Source organism: Solea senegalensis, linkage group LG18 (assembly GCF_019176455.1).
Source record: "Solea senegalensis isolate Sse05_10M linkage group LG18, IFAPA_SoseM_1, whole genome shotgun sequence".
Classification (NCBI taxonomy): Eukaryota; Metazoa; Chordata; class Actinopteri; order Pleuronectiformes; family Soleidae; genus Solea; species Solea senegalensis.
The window spans coordinates 1,135,200-1,154,314 of record NC_058041.1 but is presented as its reverse complement, the minus strand read 5'-3'; the positions used below and the strand labels follow the sequence as shown (position 1 = coordinate 1,154,314).

At 43.0% G+C, this 19,115-nt stretch overlaps 1 protein-coding gene across 4 annotated transcripts in view; it reads left to right on the top strand.

The window, feature by feature from the left end:
• The window catches only part of LOC122759732 (myosin phosphatase Rho interacting protein), a 42,318-nt gene that overhangs the window by 12,779 nt on the left and 10,424 nt on the right, over positions 1–19,115 (top strand). For all 4 annotated transcript variants that reach the window (XR_006358295.1, XM_044014796.1, XM_044014798.1 and 1 more), the window contains exons 4-15: positions 6,556–6,707; positions 6,777–6,861; positions 6,954–7,125; positions 7,456–7,915; positions 10,994–11,120; positions 11,909–12,013; positions 14,337–14,393; positions 14,838–14,906; positions 14,988–15,077; positions 15,152–15,261; positions 15,944–16,511; positions 17,234–17,371. Coding sequence is in view for 3 of the 4 variants with exons in the window: in XM_044014796.1 (XP_043870731.1) it covers positions 6,556–6,707; positions 6,777–6,861; positions 6,954–7,125; positions 7,456–7,915; positions 10,994–11,120; positions 11,909–12,013; positions 14,337–14,393; positions 14,838–14,906; positions 14,988–15,077; positions 15,152–15,261; positions 15,944–16,511; positions 17,234–17,371 (2,133 nt within the window). In the remaining variant the exon portion in view is untranslated. The remainder of the gene's footprint in view (positions 1–6,555; positions 6,708–6,776; positions 6,862–6,953; positions 7,126–7,455; positions 7,916–10,993; positions 11,121–11,908; positions 12,014–14,336; positions 14,394–14,837; positions 14,907–14,987; positions 15,078–15,151; positions 15,262–15,943; positions 16,512–17,233; positions 17,372–19,115) is intronic.

Genomic DNA, 19,115 nt, shown 5'->3' with positions numbered 1-19,115 from the left:
CGTCCCATTTAGTGATTTACCTGTTGCACATTGTCACATTTATGCGATTAACACATAGAGGTTCCCTGCATTGATATACACATAGACTAGTGCAGTATAACACAAACACGAGCGTCAGAAAAATCAGCTAAAAGCAGTTTAGCTGAGTCACGTTTGGGGCTGTTCATTCGTTCATTCAATCATGTATTTATTTATTTATTCTTTGTGGCAGAACAATATTTATGACACAGTTGTGAGAATTGGAAAGTCTTTGAAATGACTCGGCACAAATTTGTGGTCGTTCATAAACGTTCTAAAGGTGACTGTGTCTGTCTTGTATCGGTAGATACCTGAGTTTGTATTATTGGTATCGTCCCATCCCTACTTGAAACCCTTGAAAAATAATGTTGTGTTTCAAGGTTTGAAAAGTGCTTGAAAAACTGTATTTCTGTCACAAAAGTAGCTTATTGGCTGAATAGTTTGCTTATTATGATAATTATTATTATTATTATTATTATTATTGTTGTTATAATAGTGCGACAGTGGCTTTTATAATATGTGTTTGGTTGTTCCTTCCCTTTAAACATCATAGGAAATAACCATGTATATTTTTGTAGGTGCTGGAAAAGCATAAAAAAAACTACTTAAAAGTGCTTGAATTTGACCTTGGCAAATGTCTATGAACCTTGTGTTTTATCTCAGTGGTAATCAGTAATGTTTCTTTACTACCTTTTCTTTGTTCAAAGTCAAAAGGTGGAAGGACTCTTGCTTCTTAATGACGGGAGTTTGTGTCAGTGGCTGGTTTTGTGATATACCTCACGTCACGTTTTTCATCGTGTCTGTCGCGTTTCTCGTCCAAGCGCAGCCAACGTCGGCACCGCTCACACCGCTGCCCTCAGAAAGTCACCTGCCAAGTTTTGAAGCCTGGAGTTTGAAGGGAACTGTTAAGACAGTCATGCGATAAACAGACACACGGAGGTTCCCCTTTAATGCTAAAGAGACATTTCCAGCAGGTGTGTGTCTGACAGTGAGTGGAAAAGAGCCTGGAAACTGGGCCTGGCCCCGGGCATCTGTGTCCTCACCAAAAAAAAAAAGGTCACATGTGGTGAATCTCTTTGTTGCCAGTGATGACAATGGGCGGAAACGTGGCTGCGTTGCCGCGCGTGCGTGTTTTCCACTGTGTCATGTGTTTCCAGTGACACCCAGGCTGGTGTGCACTGGTGTTTTCCTCTCATTGTAAAGCGTGATTCCAAAAACTGTCTGCCTCATTGTCCCGCGGCCTTTTCATCTGCTCCACACGGCAGGAAAAGTGGGTCAGGGAAATGGACCCAGAGGAGAGGAGCTCCCTCAAAACATCAGAGTCCGATAAAGACACATTTATGGGTCTTTATCACATCAAGGTCTTCGCTGTTTACCCAGTGGAGGACAGATATGATTTGTTTGAGGTCTGGGCTCAGGCCTACGTTCCTAAATCCCATTCCCTTCCTGTGTGTGTGTGTGTGTGTTCTTTTTTTACATAAATGGAGAGATTTACGCAAGAAACACCCACCCACCCTTTGTCTTATTGCTGTTTTGATCACATTATCTAATCTCTCGTTGCTTTTCATCAACAAACCCAGCTCTGCTCAGCTTCTCAGAGCAGGAGCAGTTATGCCTCACAGTACACACGAAGAAAAGAGTTTCCTCAGCTCTGTAATAAATAGTAAGCAGGGTTTCACACACAGAGTGACAGAGAGACACATTTCTAGGTCCGCACGGGTGCTTGAAATCCTTGAAAAAGTTTATTCCAGATCAAGTGCTTGTATTTCTTTCACAACAAATACCTAAATGACTGACTAGCTTCCATACTAACTGAAGGAATAAAGTAAATGCCATTTTTTATTGTGATTTATTAAATATTTTATATGTGTGTATGTATTCGTTCAAATTTACCACCGCTGTACAGTGAGGAAAAAGTGTGAGAAATTGGCCTTGACTGTGATTTAAGTTGACCACGGAGAAAGGTGTATGAACCCCCGTCACTTCCTGCTTCAAAATCTATGTTTAATCTATGTTTATATTTAAAAAATGTATAATGATTTGTATCAACGGTTAGCTTCAGTGGCTTCAAACTTGACAGGCCGCTTACTAACAGCGCCAGTGTGTGCCGTGTCGACCTCGACGTTGGACGGACAACAATTGCAAGCGATGTTGGTAGAATTGACATATATATGAACAGATTTATCAACAAATAAAAAAGAAATAAACGGATGTATTATGAAAAGAGAGATGTCTCACACTCCCCATCAACTTTTTGTAGCTTTTTGTTGTTTTTATAAATGTAATAACTGATAAAAAAACATTTGTTTTTATGTCTTTAAATACTTTACAAGGTTTTATAGTATATAACGACTCTTGGTCATTCTCTACTTGTGGCACGTCCAGGTGGATAAATGTAACAAACACGCCACCACCCAAAACTAAAAAAAAACACATCTATTGTCTCTTTTTAAACCTAGAAGAAGTTTTATGCACAGTTTCAGTGACTTGAGCTCTAAACGTTCCCTTTGAAGAACATGGTCCAGGCAGTGGTGGTAGTGATGTTGTCTTCTGTGTTCTGCTCAGTACTCAGCAGGGTGCTATCAGCAGCAGTGGCCTCTCTCAAAGCCCAACTATTTTAACCACGAGTGCAAAGGGAAAGATGCTCTCGCTCTCTCTCTCCCTCTCTCCCTCGCTCTCCCGTCTGAAGCAGCATTCCTCCTCCAATGCCCTTATTTGGTGAACTCGCAGTGAGCTCGCAGCCGCGGGATCACAGAGCGCAGGAGGAGAAGACGGAGCAATAGCCCCGAAAACCCCCACAGAGGAGGAAACGTCAGATCTGCCCCAGACCCAGACATTCCTCACCACGGCCTGCCACAGCCAAGCACACCAGCAGCCTCCGTAATCGAATAGTTCGGCGACTACATCACGGCACCAAATTTAGACGGACACTGGAAATTTGATGTACAGTGAGACGCGTGATCACGGCGGGAAACTTAAGTGGAAAAAGAGCTGTACAATTAGGAGACCACCCTGAAAACTGCAGGGGTCAAGAGGTCAATGACCATGAGAACAAGCTGGAGGAGGCACATGAGGGGATCACAACAGTCCTGTCATGCATGTGTGAAACGTCCTGTTTATGGATCTGTCTACAGGAATTGTCCCTGAAGGTTATCGATCATTATCATGGTCCTCTTCAGACCTCATACACACGGAAAACAGGACTTTTTCTCCCTGAATACGGCATCTGGTACACCAAAAATGCTGTGTGCAAACCTATTTAAATACAGCTTTATTTGGCTAAGTAGACAATCACAGAAACGGATTAAAGAAAGCCAGAGGGACGAAGGAAAACAAAATAAAAGCTATCATAAAACAAAATAAAGCACACGAGAAAGTTTGGGACTGTGACATCATCGTTTTCCCAAAGTATTGGTTTAACAGACGCTCAACATTATGGATTTTAAAAATAGTAAATTTGTCACTTAAATATCATTATTATCTGAAAATAGACACAGGCGAGTGTCTGTAACTCTGTTTAAAACAATTCAGCACTAGAAAACACTAATGTAGCACACTAGAGTGTTTTTCATGGAGAGTATTTGGAGAAGCTCCACTTGGCTGTTCCTGTGTGTTTTTAACTGTATATAAAATAAAACGGCAGCCCCGCTGTGGTGGACTTGCCTTTGGCTCGGCCTGGAAGAGGATTTATCATTTAAGGAGTGGGTGTTCTCCACTTAAATCCACCACTTTGTGTTTTCATGCTGCTTTTTTTTTTTTACCTTTTCTGAAAGTTTTCTTTCTGGAATAAAAAGGGCATTTTTTTAGCATGAGCTAATAAACTTGTACACATTACACAGTTGTTTTATAGGCTCTTTTGTCATATCAGTGAGAGCGAGTAACTTTTTAACAATATCTCGCAGCAAAGCTAATAATATCCCGGCCTCGTAGGAGACGCACACAATTGGAGGATATGGAATTAGCCCAAGTTGTGTTGTTGAAATCAAACCCCACAACTCAAATGATTTGTTTTTGCGTTTTGAATAGCAGCTTTGTTGGCAGATGCGCGGCCTTTTGTTTTGCTGCCAGTTTGCAGTTTCTAAGGCAACAGGTTTGCCGTGGATCTGCTTTGGCTTTTCAAACCCGGGCTCCATCTAAGAGCAACAAATAATCCAGAAAACTCACCAATACGCTGCTGCTTCATTTCATGTGTTTCCTAGGGCAAATACAGCAAATAACTGCCCACAGTAATAGATTTTTACAATTGAATTATATTTATCCTGTTGCTTTCTGTCATGGGAACCATTTCAATACCGTTATCTAATGTTTTTAACTCAGTAAACAAGCTTTGACACCAAATTATATCCTCTTTTTAATGTTAAACAGCCTTATTCTCTACATTTTCACTGTTTTGAAGATTTTTTGTGTCTTCACTACGGTTATTTTCAGACACAAACAACTTTTCTCAACATTTTCCGTACTTCATGTCCCATTTTTTTGCTTTTGAACACTCTTTATTTTTGATATTGACATTTTTGCCCGTAACTTTTTGTCGTAACTTAAACCAAACGTTGCATGATCGTGAACTTGTACTTGATAACTTACTGTTTTGTCTCTTACTCAACTTTCTTTTGGCGTTTTAGTTTAATGGTCAAAGATTTTACCTAATTTTCTTTCTTTTGGCTTCTCCACTATGAACTTAACTTGAGCTTCAATGTGCATTTATTCCACTGTGGAATTTTTGTATAATTTCCCTCTTTGTTTACATCTTGAAAGGACTTAAATGTAATTTCACTAAGTATGCTCTGGAACCCTAGTTAGTTTTAAACTCTATGGTTCCAGGAACTGTTGGGTCAGGAAGGGGGTAATCTAATTTCTCAGCCTCACACTTAATTTATATGTGTGTGTATATATATATATATATACTGTATATGGTAAATCCTGCATATGGAGTGTGCTACCACTCTTATCTTATGACGTGTGAGTGACCTGCACTCCTCGGCGCTTTGACAAGCCATTTGCCACTGCCACTTAGTCTCAAACCTGATCTATTTATTTCTCCTGGAGGAAATTCTTCATGCGAAGCGCGACGACATGTAATTGCCATATTTGGCAACCCGCGGGGGTTTAAAGGCAGATCTTAATAAAGCTGGATCTGTGTTCAGTGGCCTTAAAAGGAGCTGGGAAGCCGACCCGGCACCTGTTTTACATCTGTAGGAAGACATAGCTGAGCGAAGTCCGATAACGGGCCGCAGGATTTGGAGCAGACGGAGAACAGGTTGGAGCAGCAGAGGAGGAGGATGAGGAAGTTTTAGGGGGATTTCTCCCGCGAGCAAGTCGCACAAAAAACACCCGGTGGAAACTTCTTGTTTGACTACATGGAGATATTGAGATATGTTTGAGAGTTTCACTGTCATCGCGGGTTTACAAAGCAGACAAAGCTCTGGGTTCTCCACCGATCACACACACACAAAGCCGCTTTAGTCCGGCGTCCCAGTGCTGTCATCTCCCCCTTTTCTTTCACTGTGTGCTACGACTGAAAGGATTTGCCCAGTTACCATGGTGAGCTGGTGATCACAGCCGAGTGTCCGTACAGTACAGGCCCTGAAATCCCCCCATGAAAAGAGGGGACAGATGAGGACCGAGGCTCTGTGAAGCCGTGAAGAAGTTTTTTACGTCCCAGTTCAACTATTTGAAACGTGAAACCAGTGATATCAGTGTTTAGTTGCTTTGTCGCTCATCCAATATGGAAATAAACCAGTGACTCAGGGCGTCCTGTTTACTCTGTTTCCACATTTGTTCTTTTATGTTTCACCAATGACATTATTTGTCCGCTTCCTCTGAACGTACCTGAAGAATGTCTCGAGGGGAATCCTTCTTAAATTAAACGTTCAGGTGGACTGCTGTTGATGGAGAAACATTCAATGGCACGATCACTGTGAACCCTCAAACCTCCTTTTATTGCCTTGTGAATGTGCCATATATGAAAATTTAGTACATTGGACCTTCAACGCCACCATCATTTCCTTCTACCAATGTCAGGTCTCGAGGCAACAGTCAGAACAAGGTGTTCCAGACATTCTTCTCACCTGCAAAGCATTGCACGCTCCTCCTGGATGATCCCCAGGCTTTCCCATGCTACATGGGGGATGTAGTTCTTCCAGGGGTTTCAGGGTTCGCCTCAAGGTCTCTTCCCAGCTAGCAATGCTCGCAAAAAACCTTCATTGGGAGATGCCTCGTAGGAATCCTGATGAAACACCTCAATTGTCTCCTTTCAACACAAAGTTACACTGACTTTACTCCAAACTTCTCATCTTATCTCCAAAGATAAACCCACATACTCTACGGAGAACTAATTTTAGCTGCAGCTTTACCAACATTGATCAACGTCAAATTGCACTTTAATGTCGACTGCAAAGACTCATGGTTCAATTGCCTAGATTTATACGAAAAGTCAAGGCTTCACAAATGCTCTTTATGCTCTTTCCTGTTTTTTAACTAATGGGCAATTGTATTGGATGTAAAATAAGCCACCATGTTGTCACGTTTCTCCTGTAGCCCAGCACGCTGCCTCAGGGCACCGTGAACATGAACCTCTGCACGGACGTCATTGACGCCGAGCCCAAGACAGGCCAGAAGAACTCCCTGTGCATCATCACGCCAGACCAGGAGTACTTCATCAGAGGGGAGAATAAAGAAATCATCAATGGGTGAGTTGTCCTGTCCTGTCTGTTGATGGTTTGGGTCAAATGTGTCTCTTAACGTCTGTCCGTTTCCAGGTGGAGCGAGCAACTGGTGGTTTACCCCCGCACCAACAAACAAAACCAGAAGAAGAAACGTAAGGTGGAGCCCACGACCTCCCAGGTAAATCCTCCTACCATCCATTTGTAGCTTCACAGCTTGTCCCGCTTTTATTATTCCATAGTTTTTGATGATTTCTGTGAATCATGATCCAGGAGCCGGGTCCAGCCAAGGTCGCAGTGACAGGCTCTGGAATCCCAGAGGCAGAGAAGGTTCCAGACTCCAGCTCCATAATCTGGCAGGAGGAGCTGAACCAGAGGGAGGCCGAGGGCGCCGCAGTCTGGGCCACTGCCGACGTAACCCCAGGGTCACCACTGCCCTCCACAGGTAAGAAGGGATAACAGCAGTTCTGGTACGTTCTGGTGATTTCTTTCTTATATAGAGCAAAGAAACCCAAAAATATCAAGAATGTAAATGAAAAAGTTGTAATTATTACTCAAAAATGACTTCAAATTGATGAATCGGTTATGAAAATATGTGACGATTAATCGATTGCAGCCCTAAAGATATGAATGTGACGCTAGTGTGACACTCATTCCGTCACATGCCCCAGGTATATCGCAATATAAATTCCTTCAATAACCACTAGGGGGAGCTGGTGAATGTAAAGTGTTTATAAAGAGCTTTGAAAATGAAACTGTTGCTGCTCTTGTGAAGGTGACGCTCGTGCGTCTGTTGGCCTTGGTTCAGACGGCGGCTCAGTCAACGGTGACGAGGTGGACCAGGGAAGCCTGACGCTCCACAGCTCGGTGCCGCAGCAGCCGCCGCCGTCGTCCAGCGACCTGCTCTCCCCGACGGGCTCCTGCTCCAGCCTGGGGGGAGTCCCGCGCTGCCTCTCCCCGGCCCCCAGCGACCCCTTCCCCTCGGGCAGCTCCCTTCTCTCCAACGGCTCCCACATCAGCGGATCGGTCAGCTCCCTGGACTCGGACGCCAGCGGCAGCACGGTGACCAGCAACGACAGTCACCCGACCTCGCAGCGGGGAGGCCACGCCTACAGCCACCACGACACGCCGCGGTCCAGGCGGCTGGAGGCCGAGGCCAGGAAGGCCGAGAAGAGGAGCAGGTTCAGGAGCCCGGACAGGCAGGAGAGAGAGGCCGTCCTCAGCCCCGAGAGGAGGTCAGTGCCAGTCCTGTCTACGTCTAAAAGAGGAAGCAGATTTTCTCTTCAGCAAGTCTTTGCTTAGTTTCTAAAAGAACTAGGAACAACAAAACTGTGGGTGAAACAATAAGAACAGATATTTCTTTAATTAGACTCAGTGTGGGACGTCACCAGGCAGCTATTTCAGACTGAAAAGAGAGAGACATAACGTCACTGCCCGTATCACTGGTTTAAACCTGTTGAAAAACACTTAAAGAGATCAGTCATTTTTGCCCCAAAATAAACTTAAAAATAGTTTCTCTGTTGCTCACGTGTAAGGCCTCGCAACGCCCTCAACTCCGGCTTCTCTGGACAAACCCACTCGTGTAATCCTGCCCCGTCGGCCAATGCTGTGAACCTACTTCAGACACTGGGCACAAGAATAATCTATCTTAAGCTCATTTGAGAACATGTTTGTCAGTCGCTAAACAGCCTTTTCTTACTGGAACTCCAAGTTTGTAAAACGCTATCTCCCTGGTACCAAATACAACCCGGTGGAACAGTGGCTAGCACTGTTGCCTTGGGTTCAAACCCTGTCCCGGGTTTGTGCTGGTTTTCTCCGGCCCATTAAAACATGCATTAAAACAGACTCTGCCATGAATGTTCCTAGTAGTTAAGGTTAAGGTTAGGTTAACTAACTAACTAACTAGTAAAACCAGCAACAAATAAATCCAAATATGTCCCTTTTTCACCACACAGCTGCCCCTCCCCTCTTTTCCATTAAAACCACAGTTGTGTGATCACGTGTGTGTGTGTGCGTGTGCACATCAGAAGCTTTGTGCGTCACCAGACTGTGTGTGTGTGTGTGTGTGTGTGTACATGCCTTTAAAAGGATAAGGCTTCACCTCAAGTATTTCCAGACCACGGTGTCTGTAGCACAGAGGCAGAGATTCCAGGAAAGCAGGTCCACTAAGCTAGTTCATCAGGTTAAAGCACAGACCAGACCAGATTAGATTAAGACGCTCACTTGTCAAGTTCGAGGGACAGCGAAGTGTCATCAGACTGAAGAGAAAGGACAACATCATCTCTGACCGACATGCCGTTAAGGCTTCTGTCAAACTGCATCAAAAATAAAACACCTGCTTTTTAAGGAGTTGAATAAATTTAGATATATGGTTAAAAGAGTAACGTCATACAAAAATATTTGGGATAATGATGCTATCACGTCAGAATAGTTTGGTAAAAGCACTGAATAGAACTTCTTTTTTTAGATTTTAAGACCAGTTATCAAAATAAATAGCTGTAATTCTGTGATTTCAGCTTCTTAAATGTAAATATTTTCCCTTAATTGACATTTTTCACCATTTTCTTGCCCACAAAAGGAACCAATTAACCAAGAAAAATAATTGTCAAATGATTGGACCTTGAAATGAATCGTCTCCAGTTACAGGGGCCTCAAACTCAAATGACCTGGGGGGCCAATGAGTCTGGTCGAGAGGGGGGGAAAATACTTTCAAAGTAAAAGTGCTCATTTGGATGTGTTAATGATGCAAAATAAATAGAAATAAAATCAAATCTTAAATGATGTGAAAACTAACTGTAATTTAAACGTGTGTCATTTGATAAAGTGTTAATTACTACCAAATGAGTTGCTGGGCCACACACAGAGATAGGTGGTGGTGAGCCGCCACTTTGACACCTGTATCATCAGTCTCACGTATAAACCTGCACCTTTTTGGACTTCAATAATCTGCTTCATGACCCCTGCATTGTCCAGTCAGAGGTCCTGGGTCACCCCCCCCCACCACCACCAACTTCCTGCTCCATTCAGTCCCTCCGTCTATACTAGGCTGAGAAGGAAATGGAGGCGTGTCCACGTGCTGCCTCTGAGACTGTTTTTGGCGTTTTAAAAAAGTGACAGAAAGTATTAAAACCAGGATTAGGGTTAGTCCTAGTCCTAACACTCACACGGGTTCAGTTGCTGGCTCTGCTATAGTCTATAAGTGTCCTTAACCCCATGTTGCAGCGTGTGAATGGGCTCATCAAGACTAGAAAAGCTCTATATAAATACAGACCATAATACCAGCTCTTCTTCTTCTTCTTCTTAGAGGAAATGTAGTGGAGTAAAAGTACATGTTACTCGAAGTTTAACAAAGTAAAGTACACATACATGAATGTTGTACTTCATCATATCGCCGTCATTTGTCTCTCTGTGTCCACATCTATTAAAAAGACCAAAAAAAACCCAGGGTAAAATAATATGTTCTCGCTGCCGCTCGCCCTCCTCTTCCTCTGTCTGTGTGGGAGCGTGTCAGAGTTGGCAGCGTTTTTGAGGCAGATTGAGGGAGGCTGCTGCAGATGGACAGCGTAGGCTGTTACTGTACGCCTGCAGGTCCACAGATGGATCTTCCACAAGCACTTTTACAGTAGAACAAATCTACCTCATCTCGTTGTTTCAATAAGCAGGTGATTGTGCTCTTTTTGCCTCCTTAAACGCCAAAAAGACATCACGTATTTTAGTCATCGTGAAATGAAAGCTTTATCCTCTCCACGTGAGGGACGCCAGCGCTCACCTACGCTCAATCCACAGCGTCCAATTAACCTGTGGACATGGGGGAGGACAGCGGAGAACCCAGAGGGAGTACATGCAGACTCCCTTTAAAATAAGCAGTACATTAAAGTTCATACCGGCTCTCTGCCGTCTCTTTGGATCATTGGTGATCTGGGAAATGTGACTGTTTTGGTATGGTTTTATTAAAAACAGCCCATAAAGACAGAGGTTCCCTGATATAAAGTAGACAAAAGCCAGATGCTGGTGTACGTGTATCTTTTTCTTGTTAATCATGTTATTGTTTATCTCGCTCAGCTGACAAAAGTGACCTGTTGAGCAAGTTTTGATTCCTCAAGGGCGACCAGGAGCATGCCGGAGACATATTCCTGGATTACACATGACTTAATGTCTTTTACAGAGTGTAAATATCAACATCCATCCATATCCCGTCCACTGAGAGGCCACAGAGTCCAGCTCAGGACCCTCGTCAGGTCCCAGAACAAACACTAAATGGGACGTGGTCATTTATTTGTTGTTTGTGTGTGTTTTTGTGTTGTTTGTTGCAGTCGCTCTGGTGTCATTGAGAAGATGGAGGCACTGGAGCTGGAGAATCAGGAGAAAATGGAGGTGGAGGAGTCGGGGAGGAGTGGAGGCAGACAGGGCCGGAGCGAGCACAGGCGCTTCCAAAGAGAGGTAACGCTGCCGCGAGTGAGCGAGTGAGCGAGTGAGTGAGTGAGTGAGCGAGTGAATGACTTTTAAATACATTTTTAAAAAGTATTAAAAATGTGAGGACTGAGCCGTGGTGGTTTAAGGGTTAAGTAGGTTTAAGGTAAGGGTGTGCAAGTGTCAACAACAACAATGGATGTGTGTGTGTGTTTCAGCAGTGCCAACATTTAAAGTGAGTTGCGTAAACAACATCACATGGCCGAACAGAGGTGGAGTCAACTCTGGACACCACCAGCAAACATTGATAGCTCACCCCTCACCCTCCATCTCCCCTGTCACTGTCCTGTCTTTGTTTTGGTTGTAGGGTCAAGGGTCATCAGCGTGTGTGCTGTGTTCATTGGTCTCAAAAACAACCTTTTAAAATTTGCCAGCAGAGAAAAAATAAATGCACTTCACACGAACCCACAAGGTTTATGTACAAACTTACTTTACAAAGACGAAAACTAAGCACATTTTCACTAGAGTTTTAGTTTCAGTTAGATTTCTTTCTTTTGTCCCAAGTCAGGGTTGTTGAGGTTCCTCACAAGTTTCCCATTTGGAAATCCGACTCAGAAATTCAGAGTTGGAGTGTAATAAGACGAGAGCCTTGGGTTATGGAGGAGGCCACGTCGTGCGACCAGGTTTCCATGGAAGTCCAAACAGACAAACCATTTTATCTTTTTCACGACATGTCTCGGTTAATTCACCCAACGCCCGGCTACAAAAAACAATAACATAGGTGTTTGTTTGTGTGTGTGTGTGTTTCTTTGATGCAGGAACAGAGACATGACGCCGGTCAGGGTCTGGACTTCCCCTCCACGCTGCCTCCGCTCAGGAGAGCCAAGTCCTTGGACCGGAGGACGACTGAGTCGGTCATGACGGTGAGTCTGAGTCTTTTCTGTGTTCTGGTTTCATTCTTCATCCAGACAACGTTACACTGACGGATCCTTTTTGGGCTCACGATCAGGTTCTGCTCGTGATTGTGTTTGACTTGAAATGCCCCCGAAAATGTCCCTTCAGAGAGTCGGCGTGCTCTCAGTGTCCCGAGACAAAGCCTCTCTGTTTCCCCCGCTAAAGCCGTAGGATCCAGGGTCAGCGTCAGTGCCAGAGCTTCAGCTGAGCAGAGAGAGGCCGCAGGCTTGTTGTTGGGACCAAGCGGCTAGATTCAGTTAGATAACAGAGTTAGTAGAATTAAACTTTGAGAACGGTCTCTGTGGACATACATGCCCCCCCCACCCCTCCCCACCCTTACCCCCGCCTCAGCAGCAACATGCCACTGGGTTTATGTGTCGACTTCTGGAAGCAGCTTTTTCCCAGGCTTTTGATGTGGGGTGACTTCAAAATGAGGGTTAGAGTTAAGTGGAGCAATATGACACAGTATTTTTGTAATAGAGTAAGTCAAATAAGCAACATGTCCAATTTAATCCATCCCTTCATTTCATTCCTTCAGCTTCAACCTTTGACCTTTTCCATTTAAGGGATAATTCTAGTTTTTTTTTGACTCCTGCGCTGAGAACCAGCCTCGTGGTACATTGTTGTGGTCGAAAGTCGGAAATTTCCAGTTTGGGACTGCTGGAAATCCTCACCGACACCGACATGGGATGGCTGCCACTGCTATTTCTCAGTCTTACACGTGGAACTGTTCAATTTTGAATCCGTGGACGTGTAAAATACCAACATAGAGCGTTATTATCGACTGGTATTGGCCAAATATGTGTTTTAGCATTCACATTTTTTTCCCCGACTTCCCAGGAACTCGTCAACGTTCTGACCTCCAACATCCGATATATGAATAATGTCATAAAATGGAGTTTATGATTTTAGTTTACAGCCTTTTTTTAACTGGACACAGAGTTTTGCTGTTGCCTTCTAAACTGCTCTCTCCCCCCACACCTAAGTCTATAGACAAATTGGAATTGAAATTTGGATTAACCCAAATGACGCAAAGTCACAAAATGAGGCAGCAGTCGCCGTCGCAGTCTGCTGTGTCTCTGTGAGCTAAAAACGCTGCTTTCTCTATGAGGTTTGGCGTGGGGAGAATGAACAGCAAGGAAATTGTCAATCATGGATTTTAATATGGATTTTATTTCCATGGAGAGCATGTCTGCTGCCTATCTCGAGAGGGTTTTAGGTCCTTACAGTCCATTATATGTCATTTCTGTTGCCTTTTCCTCCTAATGTGTCCCTAATTTGGCCGACGTGTTGTAGGCCAAACCTCCATGCTGCAGGGGGCGGTGCAGCCCCCCTCCTCTGCCTCGCAGTTGCAGGTTAAACTCCCATTACTCTGCTTCTCCATTTTGGGCAGATTGTGCACATTGTGTGTTTACTGCTGTGCAACACGTGTCTTCATATATCTGTGTGAGTGTGTGTGTGAGCACAGCCTGGCACTGCTTCCTCAGGTCACCGCTCGTGTGTGTGTGTGTGTGTGTGAGTGTGTGTGTGTGTGTGTGTGTGTGTGTGTGTGTGTGTGTGTGTGTGTGTGTGTGTGTGTGTGTGTGTGTGTGTGTGTGGAATCACAGCAGACAACTGAACACTTTGCCCCTGCTTCTTGTGAGAAGTTGTCGCTGCTCAGTGACGGTCGTTTTACACAAATCTCACGTCCACAGTTGTTTGTTTTAAAGCTCTCGTGATGACGATGTCTCCGCCCACTGTCCGAGCAGGAAGTGCGAGGAACCCTGTTGTTATCCTCCAGATAATTATTATTCTATCCGCGTGTTTGCGGCCATTTTTGAGGGGATTAACGTGCATAAAAACTCTTGAAAATTGGCGCAAAGTTATCCAAGGATTTTCTCTACGTCAAAAAAGGCGTGACCTCAGCGCTCCAACAAAGTTGGCGTTTCACATGGCGGGAAAACTACTTTAAAATTGTACTTTTTGAAAGCTTTAACGTAAACAGAACTACGTGAAATACCTCATCGGATACGGCGAGCGCCCTCTCATGACTGCGCACGGTCCTAGCTTTTATTTTTAATTGGACACACAGCCGGTGTGATTTTCATGCTAACGTTTGTTTGTTTGGTGTCCACGGGTTTTCATTTGCGTTGTGTTTTAAGGTGAGTGTAGGTCGTCTGCAGCAGCACATGGTTTGTGTTAGACTCTTCCTGCTGAGGTCAGTTTGCATGTGGAACAATTAGCCTCTTAAACGACACTGAAAAACAAATGTGTTCTCAATATCTTGTCTCTCTGTTTTTGTTTGTTTTCCAGCCGGATTTGCTAAACTTTAAGAAAGGTTGGATGGTGAAGCTGGACGAACAAGGCCAGGTACTGTGAGCGATTATTGTATTATTTGTTTTGTCGGGTTCTGTTTGGTTAGATGCTTTAACAGTAACCTCAGTGCAGTGGTTACCACGGTTAATTAGGGTTCAAAAACACTTAATCCGGTGATTTCTATTAAGGAAATGCAATTTATGATGTGTTGTCTTTACAGAAAATGATTTGAAGCTAAAAAATACGTCAACATGATCCATGAGGTGACAGATTGACAGCATCAAGTCAATTTACAGCAACACAGGAGACATTATGATGCATTTAATGTCCTTTTGTGATAGATAATTGGGGCTCTCTGGTGCTGTTTTGTTGGGTTTTAGGGGCTGAAAGGTTTACAGCTTCCTAATTGGCAATTAAGGGGAAAACTTAAAGGAAACTTAACTTACAAAGGTTGTCAACCACAGGACATGATTGTGTCTCTTGTCTTTGTCGCTCTAGTGGAAGAAATACTGGTTTGTGTTGACGGATCACAGCCTGAGATACTACAAGGATTCCATTGCAGAGGAGGTTAGTTCATTCCACGTCATCACACATCAGACTTTTACTGCAGTGAGGCAGCGTTTCATGTTTGTCTTGTTTTAACCTCAGGCCTCTGACCTGGATGGAGAGATTGACCTCTCTACGTGTTACAACGTCACCGAGTACCCGGCTCAGCGTAACTACGGTTTCCAGATACATGTAAGAAACTTTCTCATTGTCTTTTGGGAAGAAAATATGTTTTACATGTCTCAACAATTGTATTAAATGTTCAGACCCAGGAGGGCGTGCACACTCTGTCCGCCATGACGGCAGGAATACGCAGGAACTGGATCCAGGCCGTCATGAAGAACGTCAGACCCTCCACTGCTCCTGACGTGGCGAGGTCAGTGTGCGAGTTTCAGCATGCATTTTACATTTGTATCTTCATGATATTCGATCCAGTGATTTTGACACTAGTCAGCAGCCTTTTCATTTTTATTGTATTTATTAGAGCTGAAACAATTACTCGATTAATCAAATTAATCAGTTTGAAGCTGTTTTTCATGATTTAAACAAGCTCTCTGATTGTTTTAGCTTCTTAAATGTGAACCAAACGATGACTCAATGAATCGAGTCATTTTTTCTTTATTTATTGGACGATATTTTGTCCTAATTTCCCCTCAGTCTGATAAACGCAACACTTAGATACACTACACTCCATTACTTAATTCAAACACGTTTATGGCAAAACTTTGTGCCTAAACTGCACTTATTTTATTAGAACAAATACTTGATAAATAAAATATGAAACAAATAGTCCAAAACCTTTTGTGTTAAAGAATTAAAGTTAGTGAATTTAACAACAATGGAACACAGTACCTAGTCTTGTGTGGAAATCCTCTATTTTGTTTTAAATCTGTATTATTAAAGTGAAGCTTGACTCGCCAATAAATCGCAATTTATTCAAACACAAGAACATAGAGTATGTAGTCAATAAATAAATAAATACTCCTTGAAACTTGATGGACAAAGTAGTTTCTGAGTTTGACTCGTTGCTCACTATGAAACTGATTTTCTCTCTCCAGCTCCATCGAGGATCACGGTTCCTTCACTCCTCTGGAAGGTCTGGTCAGACCCGACGTCACCCAGGACTCCCCTTCTTCAGAGGCCTCTTCCGCTGAGAGAGAGTCCGCTCCCGGTGTTACAAAGAGCCGCGCGCGTGAGCGCAGGCGAGAGGGCCGCTCCAAGACCTTCGACTGGGCGGAGTTCAGGCCCATCGCACAAGCTCTGGCTCAGCAGCGAGCGCAGGAGGCCGAGAGCCTCCAGGCCGACCTGGGGGAGCTGGAGCGCATCCGGAGGCGGGAGGAGAGGCGGAAGAGGTACGAGTCGGTGACAAGCACGTCGGGGGAGAACGCGTCTGTCAAAGAAGCGGGGAGGACGGACTACGAGGGCGGAGAGGGAGACCGACACGTGGACTCACTGGGCCCCGCGTCCTTCGAGAAGCACCAGCAGGTGGAGGAGATGATCGAGGAACACTGGCGGCAGGTGGAGAAGACGCCTCTACGGGACGAGAGACGGGTGCCGCTGCCCGCCACGGGACAAACAAGAGAGACCACAGAGCTGGAGCAGCTGCTGGACAATTACAAACAAGGGGTAAGTTTGACCTTTTTAGGATTGTTTTCTTGATTAATCATGTACTTGTGTGGTCCACAGAACATCAGCAGATGTCGTTTTTGTCCACAAAGCAAAATGATTCAGTTTTAGTGATTTCTTTGTTATGTGGAGCAAATAAAAACCAGAAAATATTCACATTTAAGAAGCTGAAAAATGACAGAAAGTAGAAAATATTCATATTTAAGTAGAAACAAGTAGAAAATATTCACATTTAAGAAGCTGAAAAATGTCAGAAAGTAGAAAGTAGAAAATATTCACATTTAAGAAGCTGAAAAATGACAGAAAGTAGAAAATATTCACATTTAAGAAGAAAAATGACAGAAAGTAGAAAAAAACATTTAAGAACAGAAAGTAGAAAATATTCACATTTAAGAAGCTGAAAAATGACAGAAAGTAGAAAATATTCACATTTAAGAAGCTGAAAATGACAGAAAGTAGAAAATATTCACATTTAAGAAGCTGAAAAATCACAAAGTAGAAAATATTCACATTTAAGAAGCTGAAAAATCACAGAAAGTAGAAAATATTCACATTTAAGAAGCTGAAAAATCAAAGAAACTAGAAAATACTCACATTTAATTTGTAGACGTGAGCTGGTGTCGATTTTATTTAGCAAGCCTTTTCGGTAATTGCATAAAATCAGATTTCTGGCAGCATCTGTGTCTCAGTCAGTCTGTCGTTGTCCCCCGCCGCCCGTGCAGATCGAGGACCTGAAGGCTCAGCTGGAGAGCTGTCACCAGCAGCTCCTGGACTCCAACAAGCACAAGCAGGAGCTGGAGCTGCAGCTGAGGACGGCGCTGGACAGAGAGCAGGACATCCGCACAGGTTACATCTCACCGGTGAGGTTTTCCGGCTTCCGCGTTTCCCGGAGGCGTCCGGCTTGATGCTAAGACAGAAAAGTCCTGTTGTAGATGTAATGCGTGTACATATATACATATATATATTCTATAAAGTGAGCAGTGTTTCCTCCCCTCCTTCATTTTGTAACACTCTTTCTTTGCATGTTGTATTTTTATCGTAAGACAACATCCGACTGTGAAACAACAAAAGTGACGACAGATTATGTGCCTTTGCATGAGTTCATTGCATGTGGATAAAAAAACATTGAGATCTTATTACTAAACTGGCCTCTACCAGTTAATCTCCTCTCTCTTTGTGTCGTAGGAGTGTGTTCAGTCACTGAACTCGTGCTCGTAGTTACTTCCAACATTTGCATTTATTATGGACCGGAGAAGTTCAGTGTGATGTTGCTGATATGACTTTCAGAGGATTGTGTTGCTCTAAATGAAAGAGAGAAATTAAATTAAAATGTTTAGTCTGGATATTTGATTAGAATAAGTGTTTTTTTTCCAGTATAAATGGAAATGTCATATTGTTTTTTTAAAGTTCTTAAGGAGTATAAAAGACCTAAAATGGAAAAAATAATGCAATGTCTAAACGTTTTTCAGACATTGCATTATTAAGTGTTACATTTTGCAAAATGTTTTCTATTTCAATATAAAATATTCTGTATTGAGATAAAAAACTTGAAATATTTATTTTTAGCTAAATTTGCACATAAAGGGCACGACGAGTAACGATATTGGACCACATCTATTATATTACTCACACCACAGTAGATGTAGATATAACTTTTTCTTTATCGTGTAAAACATATAAACAGTGTCTGCGCGTTTGCCGATATCTGACATTACATTTTAAAACCAATATTGGCCTATAATGATTTCTTGAATGCATCTCGTAGCTGCTCCTCTAAACTCAACACGCTATAGATTCCATAGAATTATTTAAATTTACCAGGGACTGTTTAACTTAATATTCAAATAACATTTTTTACTACAATTGCCCATCCCATACCCTGCGTATAAATATTTATATTCTCTCTGAAGTGTCATTTAGAGCGACGTTACCCTTCATTAGTTGTTGCATATTAGCGTTACCTATTCATAACTGTTTGGCTCAGTATGTATGATGAATAACCTCTCCGCTTGTTTTCTAATTATCTGCATGGACATCAGATTCTCATCTTCTAATAACTCCTGTGAAGAACCATCCATTTGTTATGTTTCTGACAGCAAATATCGCGTATAGCCGCTAAATGGCATGAAGGTGTGATGTCGGAGGTGTTTCTGTGCTTGTGTGTCGAAGTACGTGTGTGTGTTTTGCCAGAGTGAGAATATGAGTTTAAAAATAGGCATTCCTGAGATTATCAGGCTAGAAGCGTGTGCATTTTTTTTGTGTTGCTTCTTGTTTTCGAAAATACCATTTCAGTATCTTGGCAATGAGCAAAATAAGAAACTGTCAAAACTTCAGCATAGGTTGGATAATACATGAGGAATGTTTTTTTGGTACATGACTTGAACTTGGACCAGAAAACATGTGTGTAGGACCTGGTATGCTTTCCATCCCTGAGAGAAAAATATCTCGCTGAAACTAATATTGCATTACTCACCACATGAAGTAACTTTTAACCATTTAATGTGCATGCTCTGATGTGATTAACTAACCCAGCCATTAAATCGCTTTCCTTTTACCTTTGATTTACAACATTAAAACCAACGGATTTCTATTTTGAATCACTGT